This window comes from Odontesthes bonariensis, chromosome 1 (assembly GCF_027942865.1).
Source record: "Odontesthes bonariensis isolate fOdoBon6 chromosome 1, fOdoBon6.hap1, whole genome shotgun sequence".
Taxonomy (NCBI): domain Eukaryota; kingdom Metazoa; phylum Chordata; class Actinopteri; order Atheriniformes; family Atherinopsidae; genus Odontesthes; species Odontesthes bonariensis.
This window is the reverse complement of record NC_134506.1, coordinates 5,319,469-5,342,142: the sequence shown is the minus strand read 5'-3', so window position 1 is coordinate 5,342,142 and position 22,674 is coordinate 5,319,469. Positions and strand designations below refer to the sequence as shown.

The following is a 22,674-nucleotide window of genomic DNA, read 5'->3' as shown; positions in this document are numbered from 1 at the left end:
GGACAGTGGGAGAAGAAAATTCCATTTTGACATACCTGTTTGACATACTGGCTGTTCATGTATTATGACGTTGTGTGGTACCAAAATGGTCAAAATTGTTGTACTTCCATAATATTTGGTGACTGGTGAGAGTCAGATAAAAAAAAAAAATTAATAAAAGATAAAAACATTGCTTAACTCCAAAGTTACAGTGATGTGTCTTAAGCCGCTTTCGGACTGTAGGAACCATTGGCAGTTCTAATAACCTTTTAATCCGCGGGGCCGTTTTCTCCCGTGTTTGGACATACAGGAACTCGGGGCCATCTCCCTTAGTTCCTATAACCATTTCAGCTCCTTCTCCGAGGTCGGGTCTTTTCATGGTTCTATAGAACGCATCTGACGTAGGTGCTTGGTGGTTGGTAGCTACACCCCATGCCATGCTGTCACGGCCGAAATGTTTACTCATACAACACGGACAAAACCGGCGCGTGTTTAATAAATTAAACTTACACTGGTCTCTTTTGTCTGCAGCGCTCTGCTCTCCTTTCTTCCTTCATGAAATGAAAAAGTATCGTCTCCTGACTCTCTCTGTGTGCTCTTCCAGCCTCGATGTTAGACGCCTGATGTGATCATCCATGATTAATGTCACCATCATGCAGACCATGAACACGGTGGCCTCCCCGCTCTCCATGTTAGCTTCTTTGTGGTGTTTTTTCTTCTCTCATTACTTTTACCGGGTTTTGTTTTGTTTTGTTTTGTTGTTGAATGTGGCGCTAAACGGCTAACGTAACACGTCACTAACGCAGACGGCTGCGCACGGCGCATCAGTCCCGACCTGGTCCCGACTCATATGCGAATGCAGACTGAAACAGTTCCGCTGGGGAAGGACAGTTATCAGAACGAAATTCGAGTAGGACAGTTCTGATAACTGCGTTCTTAAGGGCCGTGTATACTCTCGCAGCAGTGTGTCGCAGTGAGCTTGTCGCAGGAATGACGCAGTTATTTTTAATTTATGCCCAATTTTGAAGCGCGGTCTGCGCAATGTTAATTCCACGCCACAACGCAAGAGGGACAATCACGAACAAGCTAGGATTGTGGGTGTGGTGGGTGGTGTGTTTCTCTTCGGTTATGGAGGTCATTCAACAACAATGGCGACTGGACAAATGCGCACTTTGATTGAGATGCAGCTGATCGATCTAGAAATAGAAGAAATATTGCTACTACTGGAGCTGGCAGAGAGGCGAAAGAATCGTCACGGTTAGCACGGTTAGCGTCACCATTAGCCGGTTAGCAAACCGGAAATACGCATAGTGTAGAGCGGATGTAGAGTTGACCAATCAGAGGCCTCCTTTCTCTCCTCCCTGCGACGATATCTGCGGCACTGTCTGCGGTCAGTTACAATTTTCGGGAGGTGCACCAGAGTGTCTGCGTAAGGGGGGGGTGGGGGGGGCATATCTGCGTTAACTGCGACACACACGCAGACGACCTGGTTTCCGACCATAAACCGCCCTTTAGAACGGCTCTGTCCGAAAGCGGCTTTAGTGACTTTACACTTCACTTGTGTTAATGCTAATGTACTTGTTAGTTGCAAGGCCCATCTTGAAAAATGTCACAGAGGAAAATGCTGTTTGGCAGCAGCTTAGCTATATGTCCTTCGACCCTTATCCGTCGGCCGAAAGATCACCTGTGGAGCGTCGGTGAACATCTGTCTTTCTTGTCTTGTTTTGTCTTGCATAATGAACCTTCAGTACTGTCCCATCCCATTGAGAATCTTTTTCAGATGATTCATTATGTTGAATGGTTGTCAGATCTGTCATTGAGACAGATCACTCTGATTGGCTGTTCAAAGTCATAACTTAGCTCTCTACATGGTTGTGTCATTAACTTTTTGAAAATGTTTCTATTCAGAAATCTTAAATGCTAACTAAAAGTATAAATCTATAAAACTATCCACAGGTAAAAATTGAGGCAGATTTTTGAGAAGTTATATATATCTCCTGGGACCCGGTAATTCATTTTTGTTCACTGTAGTGTACATTTACTTTTTGCTTATCTCTCATACTACACATGCCATTCTGCTAAGTACTGATGTTTCTTAAAAAAGACAACCGTAACTTTAAAATGATATCACATGTGTGTAAGTGTGTGTGTGTGTGTGTGTGTGTGTGTATATATATATATATATATATATATATATATATGTGTGGATTCATGATTCTCAAAATGACACTTAACTAAAAAGTGTTTTTAACAACAAAAGTGCTTTTTAATTTACTTCCTGTGTTTGGATGTTCTCCTTGTGCATGCATGGTTTCTCTCCTGGTACTGCAACTTCCTCCCACTGTCCAAAATAACATGTAGTTAGGCTAATTGGTGATTTCAAATTGATCATAGAAGTGAGTGTGAGCATACGTGGTTTTTTGCCTTCCTTGTCTCTCTACTGGCGCCATGATGGATTGGTGTCCTGTCCAGGGTATACCCTGTCTCTTGCTATAAAATCTTGTTGTTATGGTATATTTGCTCAGGTAAAGCCATAATTGTATCTAAAAAGATTATATTAAAAAATAGTCATACCACGATTCCAGACTCCTGGGCCAACTCCTTGGGGTCTATTCTAAGGAGTGGACTGATTCGAAAGTCTGGAACTAGGTAATTCAGAACTATCACTGGGCGAATCAGGAACAGATTAATCTAAATTTAGTGTGCTATCAACTTCAACTCGTTTTTTGATACCCATGCTAAAAACACTAAAGAGCCATTACCAGAAACACTTGTCCATAATGCACTATGTCAAATTGTTCAACTGCGGGCATGCGTGCTTTTGGTCCAGTAAGAGTTAATTATCAGTTAACTGTACAGTATGTTGCCACTTTTTTTTAGAATATGCTACTTTTGGAAAACCTTCTATTTTCACAGGGAAAATAATGGGGTAAAAATATTTTTACTCTTGTAATCCTCAAGATACTAACACTAAACCAACTTAATTTCCTCTCCTTCTGTTCTGGTTCCAGGTGAGTTGTTCCCACACTCCCACAGCTCCTGAGAGAGTCTGTCTGCCCCCTATGGCGGGGTGGAAGTGGGGTTGGGCGGAGAGCAACAGAGTGACAGGGACAGGAAGGAGCAGAACTTTTCTCGGCAGTGTTAAATTGTTAGATGTGAACTTTGCGACTGCCAGGGAATTTTCATCAGGATGTTTTATCCTAATCTGTGGTGATAAAATCTAATTCCCATCCAGATCTCCAAAGTGGAATTCAGTAGTTACAGTGCAGACGAGTTTTATTTGAAAAGGCAAGGCAAGGCAAGGCAAGGCAATTTTATTTATAGAGCACAATTCATACACAGGGCAATTCAAAGTGCTTTACAGCTACATAAAATCACAAGAAGGCAATAAAACCATTAAAAAGGAATAAAAAAATAAAAGAAAGAAATTAAAAAAGAAAGAATATTTAAAACCTATTAAAATAATCATTAAGTAATTAAAAAGTGAAGAGTGCAGATAAAATACTTTCAGGTGTCATATGCACTGCTAAATAGAACTGTTTTCAGCCTGGATTTAAACATTGTCAGAGTTGAGGCCTGTCTCACATCTTCTGGAAGACTGTTCCAGATTTTAGGGGCATAAAACTGAAACGCAGCCTCACCTTGTTTAGTCCTGACTCTGGGCACCAGCAGGAGACCCCTCCCTGAGGTTCTCAGAGCCCGAGTTGGTTCATATGGCTCTAACATGTCAGAGATGTACTTTGGCGCTTGACCGTGAAGAGACTTGTACACGAGCAGAGAAAATAGGACAACAATAAAGAATGAATTGTGTCTTTAAACGGTGCACTAATTTAAATTATCTCAGCTTTGGGATTCCAGTTTTTTTCTGCTCTTTCTGACAATGACCTGCGGAACCAGATTTTGGCCAACTATCATTTTTTTTTTGTACTATAATTGACAGAATACACAAATGTCTTTTTTAACTTTAGTTAGTTCATTATTATGGGTGCCTATGCCAAAAGAACACAGACTATTAAAGCACTCTTCAGAACTGCCCTGTGGACTACTTGATAGTGCTATTTTCACAAATAATCCAGGACCTGCAGAGTTTGCCACTTTAACTTGGATTATTGCAGAAGCTGTTCTTTTACCTGTGTTGTGTTTTAATGTAATTGTGCAGAGTTTCAGGAGAAAGTATACATTCGTCAGAGAATTTGTGTCCTTACGGTGCGTTCAGACCGGACGCGGTGCAAATTTTTTGCGCGACGTGATTACATACAAAGTCAATACAGAGACACGAATAGACGTGAATTCGAGCCGGCGGCGCGAATGACGGTTTTGAGGCGGCACAAATGACGCGAATTCGCGCGAGTTCAGAAAATCCAACTTTGGCGAAATATTCGCGTCACGACAGCCTATCAGCGTTGAGATTCTGGACGACAGTGACGTCATGCGTCCCGGGATCTTTTTAATTGATTTATCTGCCACTCACCGGAGACAGATGGACAGGCGCTCCGCAGCTGAAATGGAGCGCCTGCAGTTGGTGTCCTGCCGAGAGATCACGGCACCGATCCTCCCGAGCAGGTCATCAAACTGGGTCCTGGTGAGCCTGAAATACCGCTGGAAGCGGCCGTCATCCAGACGCAACTCCTGGAGAAGGCGGTGAAATTCTCCGAGCTGAGTGCACCTCCGGATGATGTCACTGACCCAGACACGACGGCGTGTGCGTTTCCGACGAATCTCGGACTGCCACAGCAGGTACAAGGACGCGATGGTACTTATATCAGCCATGGTTGATGAGAGAATGAAATGGAGGGAATGGCGCCAAATAGCCCCTTGAGCGAAAATTCGCTCGTTGTTTACTCGCACGAATAACGCGAGTAAATTCAACTACACCCGCGGCAAAACTCGCGCGAGTAACACAACGCAAAAATTTGCACCGCGTCCGGTCTGAATGCACCGTTATTCATACTTTGACACACTCATTGAACTTCCAGACTTCTTACACTCCAGCTGACCGGTTAATCTCTTCAAGAAGTCCAGAGTAAATATAAATAAGTTAACATTTGTGCTCTCACATGGAACGGCGGCTGTGGCTCAGTGGTTAGAGTCGGTCGTCCAATAACCGGAAGGTTGGCGGTTCGATTCCCACTCTCACCACTCGGAAAAAAGATTGGTGGAACTGATAGCTGGAGGGGTGTCAGTCCACCTCCTTGTCACGGCTGAGGTGCCCTTGAGCAAGGCACTGACCCCCATGCTCCCCAGGCGCCTTCTGGCTGCTTCATGGCTGCCCACCGCTCCAGGTTGGCATCTGTCTCTGATTGTGTGACCCTGTGCATGTATGTCAAACAGGTGCCAACCTGGATGGGTTAAAAGCGGAGGACAAATTTCGTGTGTACATATGTACGCATGACAATAAATCTGAAAAAAAAAAAAAAAAAAAAACCCTTTTGAACTTTTCTGGAAAATTAGAGGTTGCAGTACATGCTGTAGTCAGCTAATCTTAGTGTTGTGGTGAAAATGACCTAAACCAAGACCAAGTGAAGAACAAGACTAGAGACGGTGACATAAGTAAGACTGAATGTTAAACGCCAAGGAGGTTGAGGACCAACCATGTCAAGACCAACACGAGAGCAGTTGTATGTTGAACTCGCAGCCGAGCTCAACTTTTGTCAGCAGAGAAACAACAGCAGAGAAACAAACGCATAAAGCCTTACTTGCAGTTGATAAACATGTTCCTCTATTCATTAGTATTGATATAATATGCAGTCTGTGCACAAACGTATCCTTGATTTATTGTCTGCTGGACTTTCCAAATTTGTCTTGCGTGTGCTACTGTATAGACGCTCACGCCCGCAGTTGATGATCTTCTCTGACCAACCAGTGCTCTGTAGTGCTTCTACGTCACTGTATGGTATCGCCTTGGCTCACTTGGAAGATCAGCTGAGGCAGTACCAAAACAAAGTATCATAGAATCAGTTATATAGCACTACCTACAATGGGGAAAATAAAAATGTGTATATTTGTATACGTGTAACTTTCCAGAAAACACATTAGCATTCTTCAATTAAGTCTGCTGATGGCCAAGCAACCATATTTTTCACTGAGGGGGAGGTGCATTACTTGTGCTTAGCTGCCTCTGCTGTCACATCTCTAGCTCACTCTCCCAAGCCAAGGATTGGTTCCGCTGTGTCTGTGTTGGACATTACATTACCAATCCTAAGTGATGTTATCAGACTGATGTTATTTTGGTTCCTTATTTATATTCATCATGAGCACAAATCTAAGTTAGGGAAGATGATAGAAAGATGTACCCAGTCTCAATTTCACAGGTTTTTTTTTTTCTTTTTTCTTGTGTTGTTTTTTTAATGGTGGGGTCAGCTGCTCTCCGGTTGGAGAAGCAGGGAAGAGGCCGATGGAGAACTAAGCTAAGAGCTCCTTTGAACAGTGACAGGAAAATGGATATTTTTATATTTTTGTATTTTTCAACCTGCTGCATTCCATTAAGTAGTCCCTCTCAGCCATGTGCACCAGCTTCTTTGACCTTTTGATAAATAGTTTCTCCACTTAAGGCAGCATTGTCTCTTGTCTCTGATCTTTTGCTGGGTTGTAAAGTTAGATTTTGTTTCTGAACATCCTTGAAATATTTTATACTCAGATAGGGCTAATTTTCACTGCACAAGCATGCAAAAGATAAGGTAACATTACTTTCCACTAATATACATTTTGTTGTTCTGCTTTGTTTTTAGTGACCGAAGAGGAAAATGCTCTACTGAATGTCAATGTTAATGACACCCCCCATTCCGTCACCTTCCTTACTATCCTTGTCCACACTATTGCCTTCATGAATCACACTCCCAGCCCCCACCTTTCTGAAGGTAGTAAGTCGATCGGAGGCGGAATGATGTGCAGCCTCGGTCTGGGATCAGACAGGGGGATCCGCTCCCCCGACAGCCTCACCCACACCCCAAGCCCTACCGGAGAGACACCTAGTTCCAGCCCTCCATTGCTGCTGTCACCTGGGCTTGGAGGTCTTGGGCTGGGCTCTCTGGGGACTATGGGTGAGGGAGCTGGAGCAGATTGGGAGAGCAGGGAGGAGCTGAGGCTCAGGGAGCTGGAGGAGGCTCGAGCTAGAGCTGCCCAGATGGAGAAGACCATGAGGTGGTGGTCGGACTGCACTGCCAACTGGAGAGAGAAGTGGAGTAAGGTGGGCTGCTCTTCACAGAATCGGGAGGAAAATCATACTAGATAACTTTAAGTCCACAGTTTTGGGGTTCACGTTGTAAACATACTATTTTAGTACATGTTTTGGGAAAACAATAAGCATTTTTATAAACAAAACTATAAATATTTTACTTGAAGATTTACGTGTTAAGGAAACCATTTGACTTGCAGCTGATTAGTTCATCTTGGATTGGTCAGTATCTTTTATGTTTACCAGGTTCGTGCAGAACGTAATAGAGCACGTGATGAAATCCGTCAGCTGAGGCAGCGACTTGACACCCTCACCAAGGAACTGACCAGTGTTCGGCGGGAGCGGCAAGAACTCACCTCAGAGAATGAGATGTTGCGGCAGGAGACACTACGTCTCCATGGTGACAACATGGCTCAGGATACCACCGCCACTACTCCCCCTTCCTTTCCTGCACACCCACATGGTGCTTCCTCCTCCTCTTCTTCATCTATTTCTCCCCCTTCCCCTGCTTCCTCCTTCTCCTCCTCAAAGGTCCACACTGACTGCAAGCTTGATAGGGTTAGGGAGGGACCACCAGGATCTCCAGAACCTGAACCAGTTAGGGACGTGGACAGACAAAAGATAGGTCAACAAAAGGTGAGTACCTAGCTGTTCTTTTGCCATTAGGCTTCAGTCTGTCTGTGGGTCCTCTTCTTTACTCACCAAATTTCTGGGTGGATTTTGGTTGTGAATAGATTTGAATTGTTTGTTGGAGATCCCCTGCTCTTTTCATCCTGTGCCAAAAGGAGGTTGACATTTGGGGCTTTAATGTAGTTTTTACTCAAAAAGTTGCATACATTTACAGGTTTTTTGAAAGGTGGTCCATTGCTGGTCAAATTACATCACCAAGTAGAGTTGTAGCTATAGCTAAACCTAACTATGCATGTCACCATGCCTTATGATAATTAGGCTAGGTTATTATTTTTAATGGGACGACGATTATCAACACCGCACATCAGCACAGGGGAGTGAGCTGTCTTACAGACAGTTAAATTAATCAATCTCTTCTCTTTTTATTCATGAGTTGTTGCTGGGAATTTCTGAAATTCCATTTGAGATGTTATGGTTGGTTAATGTGTCTGTAAAGAAAAACTAAGCTTGACCTATTCTTGTATCCCCGACCGCAGCATTCTCAGTCAAAATTGGAGTGTACACCTGAGTATTGTGTTCCATCAGAACCATGCCAAGCTGTAGGTGATCAAACCCACATTTGTTGCTGAATACCAGTGAAACACTTTCACTCGTAAATTTGGTGTTAGTGGGAGGTAGTGGGTTTTTTGACTGTTGTAAAAAAGAAAAAAAAAACACTTCAGGTGAACACCTTAACAACCAAAATATGAATGGACTGTACTTATATTGCGCTTTTCTAATCTAGTTGACCACTCAAAGCACTTTACACTACAAGCCACATTCACCCATTAGTCTACATTGTGTTACAGGTAGGGTTGCAAAATTCCCGGAATTTTCAAAGACGGAAACTTTCCATGGGAATTAACAGGAATTTATGGGAATTAACTGGGAATTTTCAAAATTGAAGGTTGGCTCTTCTAGGAAACTTAAATATAGTTGAGGAAAATATATTTAAGCATAATCATGACTTGAATCTGAGGCCCTTGCACCTGTAGCCTCCATCATCCTCCAAATCCCACCATCATTAGCCGCCTCCGAGCGCAACTGGTCACTGTTTGGCAACACCCACACAAAGGTTCGCAACAGGCTCACAAATGTGAGAGTGGAAAAGCTGGTTGGCATTTGCGCAAACCTAATGTTCTTTGAGCCTGTCACAGAGCCATCCTCAACAAGGCTGGAAAGTGACACTGAAGAGGAAGACTCAGAGTTGGATGTTGAGGAAGGGGACATGTTGTTGGATGTTGATGAGGCCCAGGAAGAGTCCATTGACTGAGCAAAAATGCAGAGGATCGCTTGAAGGAAGATTTGCATGTTTAATGGGACATTTTGGAGGAAGAGTGGCATTTTTCATTTAACATTTTGAATGGGACTTTGTGGATATTTTTGGATGGCGGGGGTGCATTTTTGAATGAGTGGGGTTAGGGGATGGGTAATATTGAACCCAACACTCCTGTTTTTGTTCATCCATGAAACAAGTAATTAGAACGTGTTCTACTCTACTTACAAATAAATCTGTTGAAATATCTGTTGAAAACATTTTGTATGGATGTTTTCTTATGACTTCTGTTTATATTTATGCTTGGATATAATATATTCCCAGTTAGTTCTCCTAAATTCCCATTAGTTCCCATAATTCCAATTATTCCCATGGAAAGTTTCCAATATGGAATATATCCAAAATTCCCTAGCTTAACTTCCCATTTAAAATTTACCGGATTTTTTCCGCCCCTTTGCAACCCTAGTTACAGGCTACGCAGTTCTTTTTCTTTCTCACATACATTCACAAACCAGTGGATGCATCAGAGGTCATGTGTGGTTCAGTGTCTTGCCCGATAGGTGTTCTTGGGAAGTTGGGAATTGAACACCAAACATCTGATTGGCAGATGCCTGCTATTCTTAGCTATAGCCACACACACATTAAGTTCTCCCATAGGACCTAATGCCATTAAAGCAGATCTTAAGCCTCCTGACAAGGTAAACTTAGATGGTTGATACGGTAAACATTAGCAAGCCAAGCATCTTGTTTTTATTTGGAGATTGATACAGAAAAAAGAAAACATTACTTCTGTAGATTGCTTTGATATCAGACTGAAATACCCTTTTACTTCTTTTGTTTTTGTGTTTGATTTGCAAGTATTAGTTTGCACAAAGTTGTATTTAATGCTGCTGCTTTTATCTACACTAGTTAACCACCCAGCTCAATAATTTTGCACATGGAAGGGGGCTTGCATGATACACAGTTACAGACATTAAAGATCTGCCATGAAAATCTAAAATGGACCTGAATGTCATCTTAGCTTCAATGAACGTGGCTCACATTCTCTGCTGTTTTTAACCGCTGTGTATATTCCTGGGTGGGTATCATGGTGGCTTCCCTTCTTAAGAGAATGTGGATGCTTGCAGCTTAGGTACATGCAGACTGATCATACTTTCTTATCCCTGAGGGCTCCATGATACAGTATACACAGCTGTATTTCTCTATTAGCTTGTCCTGTATAGACTATTCTACATATAAACACTTAAACAGCTGCCAGCTTCTGCCTCATCACATTCATATACACACACATACACATACTAGATTATTAAACATACCATTAAGTGCTAAAATCAATGGTGTAAATATATACATATAAATATAGAGATATTTACATATCTCTATATATATGTACATACTGAACGTGAACTTGAGGTATATTCCTAAAATCAGAGGTCTTCAACAGGGGGTCCGCGACCCCCAGGGGGTCCGCGGAGGTACTGCAGGGGGGTCGCGAAATATTTGGTTGTTTAGACCAGGGGTTCTCAACCTTTTTCAAGCGGGGCCCCCCCTAAGATGGTTCATTGCAGTTGGGGCCCCCCCTCCTCCCGACACCACCCCTCCCCCTTCACGGCCCCACCCCCACGACACGTTGCGTTACGTTACGTGACGTGACGTGACGTGACGTGACGTGACGTGACGTGACGTTACGTTACGTGACGTCGCAGGCTCAAAATACTACCCCCTGGTAAATTTTAAATGAAACTAGTCAAACAATAGTCCAACTTCTTGCATTTTCGAGGAGGGAATTTTCGTGATTTTTTTTTTTTCGATTTTTTTTTTTCCGATTTTTTATTATTTTTTTCCCTCATCCTGTAGTCTACTCGCGCCCCCCCCGGGAGAGTGTCCGCGCCCCCCCAGGGGGGCGGGCCCCACCGGTTGAGAACCACTGGTTTAGACGATTTAAAAAAAATATATATATATATTTAAAAAAAAAAAAAAAAATTTTTTTTTTTTTTTAAACAGTTTTTTCTCACAAATTGTGTGCAAACGTGTGCCATCCACACAGGGCCGGCCCAAGCATTTATGGGGCCTTAAGCAGAATTTCATTTGGGGCTGCCCTACCATCACCTCAGCTCCAGTCTGGAGCTGAGATTGTGGGTCCGTTACACACATAACAGTGTAGCCTATGGAATAATGAGGCATCTGGAGCCTCCAGATGCCTCACTATTCCATAGGCTACACTGTTATGTGTGTAACGGACCCACAATCATTAGCATTATTTGTAATCATCTTACATTATACAGGTGTCAGCAAACTCATAAATATGGTTTAATTAACTTCTACATAAAGAGTGATGTATAAGTATGGCTCATTAATTTAACTATTTGAAAGTAACATCAGCAGGCTGGAGACTGCATTTATAGTAAACATGTTAAATAGTTTAATTTCTTTCAGATGTGCAATGGTGTGCAAAATGTTCAAAATCCAAATACAAAATAGAATCAAATGACATTCACATTATCTTACAGAAAAATAAAGTTGTAATCAAAATTAAATTCAAAATTGTTCTCGGGGCCCCCTGGTGGCGTGGGGGCCCTAAGCGACCGCATAGTTGGCATATGCATCCACAGATGGTTTGAGGATTCATTGTCCCATCTACATGCATGTTTAAAGTTCAAATCTGTGGATTATTTGAATAGCTCAGTGTTGTATGCAAGATGTTTGTTTATAAATGGCAGTGGCACGGCCACCTTGTACCTTGCACATGTTTAAAATAAAAACATGAATATATTAACCTGTGTATTATTTGAATAGCTTAGTATTGAATGTACAATAACAGAGTAGCTATGTTTATACACGGCACTAGGCCCCGTTAAATAGAAAACACAATTGTATGCCATATAAAAAGTAGGGGGGTCCCTGCTCCAACTCTCCATCAGTTTGGGGGTCCCTGGCCTGAAAAACGTTGAAGACCCCTGCTTAAAATGAAGGTGTCTTTGTTTGAATTCCAGTAACTAAAGCTCCCTAGCTTACTGGAGCAGGGTTTCAGGGTTTTTGTTTTAACAAACAGACACACACACAGATATTTGAACTTTTGAGTTCCAAGTAAACCGTGGTAAACAATGATTATGTGTCTTTCTGTGGTTACAACAGAGGTGGTCTCAGAGCGATGGATAGATGTTGCTCATACACAGCCCAGGCTCATTTCCTGTCTCCCTCCATTGTTCTGGTTTTCACATGCATACCGAGTATTTCCACATGTGGCACAACATGGTTTGTTTCACACTAGGTCCCTCTGTTGGTAAGTAACTGTTATAACAGCGGCACCGTCACAACATTGTTTTTTAAATGGGCGGAATCAAGCTTCATGTAAATATAATGCAAATTATAAAATGATGAACCGTAAAGTTGAAGTTCACCTTAGGTTAAGCTAACCTTATCATGTTAGTCTTTCTGACGAGAAACTGAAGGTTTCCTTGGTCCTCTTTCTGCTTTCTTCAAACTTCTGGCCAGTGACCTTTGATTTCTTCACCCACAACTCCTTTTTTCTTTCTCTCATGCTCATTTTAATCCTTTGTGGAGTGTCCAAAACATGAACATGTCTGGCTGAGTTTTTTTTTTACACTTGAATAGAAAGTTCCTACTATTGCAAAATGTCTGCAGACTCTCTGACTCGTGCTGCCCATTGCAGATCCTCCCAGAGTTTGCTCGTGAATTTTAATGCTACCCTTTTTCGTTCTTTTTTTATCCCTAAACTTATATTTCTACTTTTAAGCTATATCTTGTTGAAAGATCTTATACAACTACAGTTACTGTAGCAAAACAACTCTGTGTTCCAGTTGTTTGTCCAGGCACACCCCTTCTATGCATTTCAAACATATGCAGATACGTGCATTTTGACAACAATAGTAAAGAGTTATTTCTTTTTGTCATCAGTTGATGTCATCTTAATATGTCAAAGTCAATTTTATTTGTATAGCACATTTCATGTACAAAACAATTCAAAGTGCTTCACATGAAATAAAAGCATTGCAGCAGGGAGTGGGAGAAGCATTAAAAATACATAAAATAATGTAAAGAGAAACAAATAAAATAATTCAAATTAATTTAAAAACAAGCAACAGTCTAGATAAGTTCAAAGATGCCACACAGATTTCATGCGTAGACACACATTTTTAACCTAGATTTAAAAATGTCTCCATTTGGTGAAAGTTTAATCTCCACTGGCAGTTTGTTCCACTTGTTTGCAGCATAACAGCTAAATGCTGCTTCTCCATGTTTAGTCTGGACTCTGGACTGGACCAGCTGACCTGAGTCCTTGTATCTAAGAGCTCTGCTGGGTTTATATTCTCTGAACATATCACAGATGTATTTTGGCCCTAAACCGTTCTGGGATTTGTAAACCATCAGCAGGATTTTAAAATCTATTCTGTGACTGACTGGAAGCCAGTGTAAAGATTTTTAAAGCTGCTGTGATGTGTTCAGATCTCTTAGTCCGGGTTAAAACTCCAGCAGCAGCGTTCTGGATGAGCTGCAGATGTTTAATGCTCTTTTTGGGAAGTCCAGTTAAAAGAGCATTACAGTACATGGATGAGTTTCTTCTGGTACAAAAGCAGCGTTCATAAAAGGCTGTATCTTTGTAAAGTAGAGCAAAGTCTCACTAGTTTGTCAGCAAATGTGTGAGAAAATAATTGAACTGTTAAAAACAATGTTCTTCAAAGATTGAAGGGTATTTGCAAATTTCTCCAGTGCATAACATCATTAAATCACTGATTCAAAGAATTGGGAGGAAATTTCACTTTGTACAGGGAAAGGGAGCAAGCCTAAGCTGGACACTTGTGATCCTCTGAACCTCAGAAGGCATTTCATCAAGAACCATCGTTCATCATATAAGGGATTACTATAGGAAACCTTTGTCAAGCACTAAAATAAAATACATGCATTCACAAATCCCGCTTAAAAGTTAACTGTGCAGAAAAAAGCCTTTTTGTTAAGCTTTTAGAGCTGTGTGTGAATGGGTGTATGTGGCGTGTAGTTTAAAAGTGCTTTGATTGGTCAACTATACTAGAAAACTGCAGTCCTCAACATAGAATGTGTGGAGAATTGTTAAATTAAAAATGCAATGATGTCCCAGTACTATTGCTCACCTTCAGATGTGATTGCAGAAAGAATCGGATAAAATAACCCCTGAATCGCATCATCTCTTGGCATTCTCTATTCCAGAGTGGCTTTTATGTGTTGTGAGAAGGAATGACAACATCACAACGTGGTAAAAGCTCTACAGCAGAAAGGACAAACTAACCGAACACACACAAGCTCACTGTAGAGTTTACTAGGGGGTTGGGTGAAAATTCTCTGCAAGAAGTCTGCAGAGAATATTTTGGACATTTGTGTTTCATATGCCATAGCTCCAGAATATTTCAGGACTCCAGTGCATGAGTGAAAGTGGCAAGAGACAAATAGTAAACACACAGAAGCTGTGTAGTTTGAGCTGACACTGACAATGAAAGAAACTGATGTTTTGTGAGGATTTATGGTACAGATGTTAAATGTTTATCAAAGGACTTTCACAGTAATAATGAGTTGTAAACTGTTAAGAAGCACAGATAAGGGTGAAAATCTCAACTACATCACCTTCATCTATTGAAATCACTTGCCAATATTTGTATTGGCAAGTGATTTTGTAAGGACAATTCAGATTATGGCACGAGCGCAAGATATTTAAATTGCGCCGTAAATCCATGTAGTTACATCTACTGGAAGACAGAAGATGTCATATTGGTTGTCATATATGTATGTAATGCTGCGACACATGGGATCTTTATGAAGGTGATGATATATTCATGTTCACCGTCATTATACGGTAATCTAATTGTACTGAAACTAATTTCACAGGACTTGAAACATTTGGTATTTCCTTTTTTGATTTTTAGGATGTATCCTGGTTCACGGTCAATGCCAATATGTTATGAATTTTCCAATTGAATCTGTTTCAATGAAACAAAAAATCTGGATTGTTTGATCCTGTACACGTCCAATTCTATCTATTGGCAATTAATGTTGTTATTATAGTGCTGCACTCATCATACGTATGGGTCTTGACTTGTGTTTAATGTTGTTATTGTGGAGCTTATATGATTTAATGGTTTCAGTAATATACCAGTGTACAGTATGCACTTTATATCTGCAGACTGATATTCTGGAGTCCATCTTTGTTACCTGTTTTTCAGGATTTGGAGGTGTTGGAATCAGTCCTGCATTCTGGAGCGACAGGCACAGACACACTAGAGACCTGGGACAGTCGAGGTGTTAACCCAGCCGGCTCACGCTCATCCTCATGTCTGAGCCGGCAGGAACGTAGCAGACAGCTGTGGGAGGACATGAGCATTGTGGAGGAAGACTCTAGCAAAGTAAACGCCCTGCAGCTTCGCCTTGATGAGTCCCAGAAAGTCCTGCTGAAAGAAAGAGAGTAAGAAACCACAAAATCCCAAACTGTCAGAGATGTAGAATCTGAAGTTTTAAAGCATGGAGGCATGAAACTGCTATTTGATTATTTCTTCCACATCTACTCTGCTCTGGAGCTGTAAGGGTTAAATATAACACTACTGAACTCTCAGCAGAGGAAGATAGGTAGGTTATGTTCCTCTAGAATTCGACCAATTATAAGTCTGCACTGGTAACTGAGCAGGCAGCGTTGGCAAATGAGAGAGTAACCCTACATTTGATCTAACACAGGTATTCATTGGATCATCCATTGTCCTACTTGTGCATTAGATTGGAAAGGTTAACCACTATCATCTTTAAGCTGGTAACCCTCTGAATTAGACAAATCCTTTGGCACTAGCATTTCTAGGATGGTAACCATTATATTAAAGCTGAGGAAGTCATAAAAGAGACCATTTTGTATAATGAGTTATTTTACTCAAAAGGACATAGGACAAGAGGCTGTAGTTGGCATTACAGGATATGAAGGATTCACCACTTAAAGACTTTTAAGGCCACCTTCACTGCATTATTAATTGATTTTGAACACTTAAGAAAATTGCTAATGTGTGTTTTGTCTTTGTATATTCCCCAGAGATAAACTTGCTCTAAGTAAGAGCATTGAGAGACTTGAGGCTGAGCTCAGTCAATGGAAACTTAAATATGAAGAGCTCAGCAAGAACAAACAGGAGGCCCTCAAACAGGTAAGACCACATACATCATATGCCACATATTTTTTTTATTCAAATATTTAAAAAATTAAAGAAAGTTGTGATTTATTTAGGGTTTTCTGAAATCAAACCTAGGGTGAAAAATAAGCAAACTTACGTTTGTGGCCAAAGCCTCTTAAGTTCATGTTAATGTTCATGATTGACTACAGCTGGTAACTTCTCCGTGCTAACATAAAAAGGCTTTGTTTGACAGCCCTCACTGGCAAACTCACAGTACAATGGGAAAATGAAGATCTGAGAAAGACGATCATAGAATTGCATGTGTTTCTTGTAGCCATTTCCAAACAACTGTAGATTCAATGATCATCAGTTCAAGCAACTGCATATAAGCACAACTTATTGGGAGGTGTAGCCCCCACAAGTTTACAGCTTGAACACATCTCAGGGAGGACCTAAGGGTCACCCCTTAGTTTAAAGAAAATAGGTACACCTGGTCAGGAATAACCCAGGGACAAAGTAAGCGGAACTGGAAGCTGCTGTGAACTGGAGGCTGCTGCATCACCATTGTCACTGTTGGGTCAAGTGAGTTTTTCATTGCCATGAACTGAGAGGCTACTAACTAAAAAGATATACTCCTACTCCATGATGGGCCTGTTCATGTTTTTTTTAATGGACATATGAAGTCAGATAATATCATTTATACTACCATAATCTAATGCTGTTTGTGTCCTCTTTAAAACTATTGATGTGTATTTCGCCTGGCGGCACAGCCTCTCCCCCGCCTTTTTCTCAGATTTTTTTATCAACATGCTTAGCTGGACTGGCTTAAAACCTTGCTAAAAACAATGTTGTCCAACTTGATGGCTTTATTTTTCAAAAATGGCAACTACCCTTATGTGTAGCTATTTCTTGGACAAAATGTGTCTACTGTGTCGCTGCAGTGGAGTGAGTTTGGGAGAAGCAGCACGACAATTCACGTTAATGTGAGTGACGGAGAGTAAAAATTAAGGTATCCTGTCACTGAAAATTTGAGTATAGAGAAAAGGTTGATGGCAAAGTACTGAGTAAAACCTGGGTTTTCGTTTCATTAAAGTCTTTGAATAATTGTCACATCGTGATGATATTTTCGTATGATGATTAAAGTTTAAGTGCTTATGTCATTATATGTGTGGTATTATGTTAAAACTGAACATATAGCCCTATTTGTATGAAATAGAGGTTTAATTTACCTAGATTTAACAGCTAAGAGAAACCAGATCATTTTTTATTAGGTACAAAATTACAATTGAAATTGAATTTTTATTTTTGCATGACCATAAATATAGTATTTAAAATGTATGTTTTGTGGTCATTTAGCTGCTGTATTGCAGCAGTGAAACATTTGCCTATAACAAACAAACAAACAAATTTGTTTTTCCTTTATATAATGAGTGCAACTAATATTTAATGATAGAAAACAATGCATCAAATGACAGAAATCGTGCGGAAACAGTGAAATTGCTGTTCAAAAACAAGGAACAGAGACTGTTAAAAACAAGGAACAGACACGGTTAAAAGCAAGGGACAGACACGGTTAAAATCAAGGAACAGACAGTTAAAAACAAGGAACAGACACGGTTAAAAGCAAGGGACAGACACGGTTAAAATCAAGGAACAGACAGTTAAAAACAAGGAACAGACACGGTTAAAAACAAGGGACAGAGACGGTTAAAAACAAGAAACAGAGATGATTAAAAACAAGGAACAGAGACGATTAAAGACAAAGAACAGACATGGCTAAAAACAAGGAATGGAGACAGTTAAAAACAAGGAATGACGTTTCACAGACGAAGGAAAGAGCTCAAACAGCCGAGGAAGAGTCCGAGAACGATACAGCTAGCCACCCTGTCGTGGTGGAGCTACAGGTGGACGCGGACATGGCTAACCTGCAAACTATATTGCAAGAACTGAGAGAGTTTCGGCGTGAAAATGCAGAGACTCTCCAAGAAATACGAGAGGACATTAAAGTAACTAACAGCAGAGTTGACGAAGCCGAAATGCGAATTTCTGAGACGGAGGACAGAGTGCAGGGGCTTGAGGAGGCTACGAGGGAACTGCTAAAGCTACAGGCTAAATTGGAAGATAAGCTAACGGATCAAGAGGGAAGAGCAAGACGGGACAATATAAGAATTCACGGCATAATGGAAGAGTCGGAGAGCAACTCCACATCGATGATAACATTCGTGGAAAATTTACTGAGAGAAAAACTGGAGTTGCCTCACACCGACGACCTGAAGATTGAACGTGCGCACCGCGCATTGGGACCAAAACCACCGGCCGATGCTCCCCCGAGATCCATAGTTGTTAAGTTCTCCAGTAGCAAAACTAAAGAAGAAATCCTGAAACAAGTGTGGCGAAAAAAGGGGTTTCTCTATAAGGAGAAAAAAGTTTTTGTGGACCACGACTATGCACCGGAGACCCTCAGGAAGCGCCGAGAATACGCGGAGGCCAAGAAGGTATTGAGGGAGAATAATATACGGTTCCAAACTCCTTTTCCGGCCAGAATGAGGGTCTTTTACGAGGGAGAGATATGCTTGTTCAACTCGGCTGAGGAGGCTACGCAAGACATGGTGAAGAGAGGTCTGTCCGTGACGATACACAAGCCGCCGGCGAGCTGGGCTGACAGAGTTAAAAACCTGATGTGGTGCAAAACCCGATCCCCGAGAGGAGGAGAGCAGCAGCCGGAGGCTCGGCGGGATGGTTTTAAAAAGAAACTGGACAGTTTCAGACGGGCTGACCGGTGAACTTGTTTTGTCTCGGCGCAGATTCCTCGTGGTAAGGAGGCATTGTAGGTAATGACTGTGGAACAAACAATTAAAAACAGCCATGAGAGGCGTTTGGGTTAGGTTAATGACATTAATAATATAATATAAGATCGGGGAAGATCTGACTAAGCTAAAAGTATGGATCACTTTGAAAACTTAAAGGAGGGCCCTCCACAGCTGGAGACGCATGGAGGCTTTCCCTCCGAGCTGGCAAAACATCTCGGCTCTTTCAGGGTCACAAACAAGACCTCAAAACAGGAAGTTCAACCTGTGATTAAGTCCACGTTTTTCTGGGACTGTTCTGTTCATGTTCTTTTTTGTATTTATGTTGTTATAGAGTTCGAGTGGAGAGGGGGTAGTGGGATTAAAGGTGACACTTGATTTAAGATGGAAAGCCAAAAAGTTCCACTGAAGTTGGCTTCTTACAATGTGAAGGGTGTACTAAACCCGGTAAAAAGAAGTAAAATTCTGGGCAAAATGAAAAAAGACAAGGTAGATATAATATTTCTGCAAGAAACCCATTTAACTGATACTGAACATGCCAAACTTCAAAGACAGGGCTATAACCAGATTTACTCAGCGTCATACAAAACAGGACACAGACGGGGGGTGGCAACACTGATATCGAAAAGAGTATTCTTTGAAAAGGTAACAGAAATCACGGACAAGGAAGGAAGGTATAACATGGTTGTGGGAAAATTAGAAGGATCAGAAACCACTCTCTTAAATGTTTATGCACCTCCTGGTGCAACCTGGGGGTTCTATAGACAAATCTTCGATCTGATGATTATGAAAGCCAGGGGAATGGTGATTTGTGGTGGTGACTTTAATCTGAGACTGAACCCAAAGTGTGATGCGTCAAGATTAACTCAGAATCAGAATAATACTGTAGGCAAAAAGGTGAGACAGATGATAAGAGAGATGGGTATCTGTGATGTATGGAGGGAGTTCAATCCTATGATGAGAGACTATACCTTCTACTCCTCACCACATGATACTTACTCGAGGATTGATTATTTTTTTATGTACAGTAAAGATATCGGTTTTGTAAGGTCATGTAAAATTGGGATAATGGACTTATCAGACCATAGCCCGGTATACCTAGATTTAAATTTAAAAAACAGCAAAAATAATTTTTCCTGGAGACTTAATTTAAATGTACTTAAGGGAAAAATGAAGGAAGAACTTCAAGATGAAATTAAGTTATACCTGTCAGAAAACGATAATGGAGAAGTTTCCCCCCTTATGGTGTGGGATGCAGGTAAGGCTGTTTTAAGAGGGAAAATCATCGCGAAACTGGCACTACAAAAGAGGCTCAGACAGGAAAAATTGGATAAACTAGAAAAGGACTTGGGGAATCTGGAAAAAAAACATAAAAAAGATACCCAATTGGACATTAGTCAGAAAATTAGGGAAATAAAAAATCAGATCAAAGAAATTTATGATGCAGACATTCAGAAAAAATTAACCTTTCTGAAACAGAAGTATTATGAAGTAGGCAGTAAATCAGCTAAAATCCTGGCATATAAATTAAGAAAACAACAAGCAGAGAGGGTAGTTCATAAAATGAAAGACCCAAACACCAAACAAATGAAACATGAGTTTCAAGATATTCACAGTTCTTTTGAAAAGTATTACAAAAACCTATATGCACGGATGGCCAGTCAGGGAGATAAGTCTCCTGAATCTCTACTTGCATCACTTAATCTCCCAACAATTACAGAAGACCAGAATAAAGTCCTATTGGCCAATGTGACTATAGAAGAACTCCAAAAGGCAATCTCTAGACTCAAACCTAATAAGTCTCCAGGTTCCGATGGGTTTACAGCGGAATGGTATAAGACTTTTAGTGACTCTTTATCACCATTGTTGCTCAGAACATTTAATTGGGTTCTTAAGAAAGGAGAAATTCCTCCATCTTGGAGGGAAGCGATTATAACTGTGATACCGAAAGAAGGAAAAGATCGGACAGACTGCTCTAATTATCGCCCAATTAGTTTGTTGAACCAGGATTATAAACTCTTCACATCAATTCTTGCAAAACGATTAGAAATGATACTTCCAGACATTATACAGTCGGACCAAACAGGTTTCATTAGACAGAGGCAAACGCAGGACAATGTTAGGAGGACATTACATGTAATTAACCTTATAAATAAGGATAACTTGGAGGCTGTCCTGTTAGGGTTAGATGCCGAGAAGGCTTTCGATTCTGTTGATTGGTCTTTCCTATATAAGCTATTAGAGAGATTCCAGTTTCATGATGATTTTGTTAAGACAATACAAGCCTTATACTACAAACCAACAGCTAAAATTCGGATTAACGGAGGATTATCAAATAATTTTGAATTAGAAAGAGGATGTCGACAGGGTTGCCCTGTGTCCCCGCTCCTATTTGCTATTTTTATAGAGCCCTTGAGTCAGTGGATAAGACAGAATGAGAAGATAAAGGGGATCATGGTGTCTCAAGAAGAACACAAAATTGCTCTGTTCGCAGATGATATTTTGATATACTTGGGGCATCCAGCCACATCCCTTCCAGAATTGCTCATAACCCTGAGAGAATACGGTTTATTATCAGGTTATAAACTAAACACCCACAAATCTCAAATTTTGACATTCAATTACTCTCCTAGCCAATCCATCAGAGAGGAATTTAAAGTGAATTGGGAATCAATGATAATTAAATATTTAGGTGTGAATATTCCTAAACACCTGAACACAATTATATCAGAGAACTATGACCCCCTAATTTCCAAAATTAAATCTGATCTGACAAGATGGAATTTAGTCCCTTTTTTGGGACTAGGACAGAGGGTGGAAGCAATAAAAATGAATGTGTTACCTAGATTATTATATCTGTTCCAAAACATACCAGTAGAACTTCCGAAGGAGAAATTTCAAGAATTAGACAAATTAATATCACGATTCATCTGGCAGGGGAAGAAGCCAAGAATTCGCTATAAGACTCTTCAATTAGCAAAAGATAAAGGAGGCCTCTCTCTCCCGAACATTAAAAATTATTATCAAGCAGTGCACATAAAAATTTTGGTTAGTATCTGTAACCCCTCCTATAAAGCGAAGTGGAAAGACATAGAATGTCAGATATCTAGTGATATCCCATTACAAGCAATTATTGGGGACAGCGGGTTGGTTACTTGTCTAAAAGACACAAACCCTTTGATAGAAATGTCAATTAGGATTTGGCACAGGGTAGTCAAGGAAAACAAGGCCAAAGAACCATACCGGATCATAAGATGGATAGGAAATGATTCAGAATTTTTACCAAATAGGATGGATGCCAGATTTAAACAGTGGGCTGATAAAGGGTTAATAAAACACAGTGACCTCTACGAGGGGGGCACGTTGCGACAATTCCAAGATCTAAAAAGTCGATTTGGTTTAACCAATCAGGATTTTTATAGATTTTTGCAACTTAGACACTACCTAGAGAAAATAATAAGTAAGGAGGAATTGCAACAAACTAATTTGTGTATAGTGAAGATATTTCTACTCGCTTACAGGTCAGACCCTGGACGTGGGAACATATCAAAGATTTATAAGGTGTTACAAGAGGTAGAAGGGGTAGATACTGCATATATAAAGGAGAAATGGGAGAAGGAGAGTAACACCATG

General features: G+C 40.8%; 1 protein-coding gene across 1 annotated transcript in view; it reads left to right on the top strand.

Annotated features, from left to right (window-relative positions):
* Nucleotides 1–22,674, top strand: part of ccdc102a (coiled-coil domain containing 102A) — an 87,668-nt gene that overhangs the window by 27,610 nt on the left and 37,384 nt on the right. Inside the window, exons 2-5 of the mRNA XM_075466924.1 lie at nt 6,708–7,165; nt 7,400–7,789; nt 15,311–15,549; nt 16,159–16,267. Of these exons, the coding sequence (XP_075323039.1) occupies nt 6,803–7,165; nt 7,400–7,789; nt 15,311–15,549; nt 16,159–16,267 (1,101 nt within the window). The 5' untranslated portion in view covers nt 6,708–6,802. The remainder of the gene's footprint in view (nt 1–6,707; nt 7,166–7,399; nt 7,790–15,310; nt 15,550–16,158; nt 16,268–22,674) is intronic.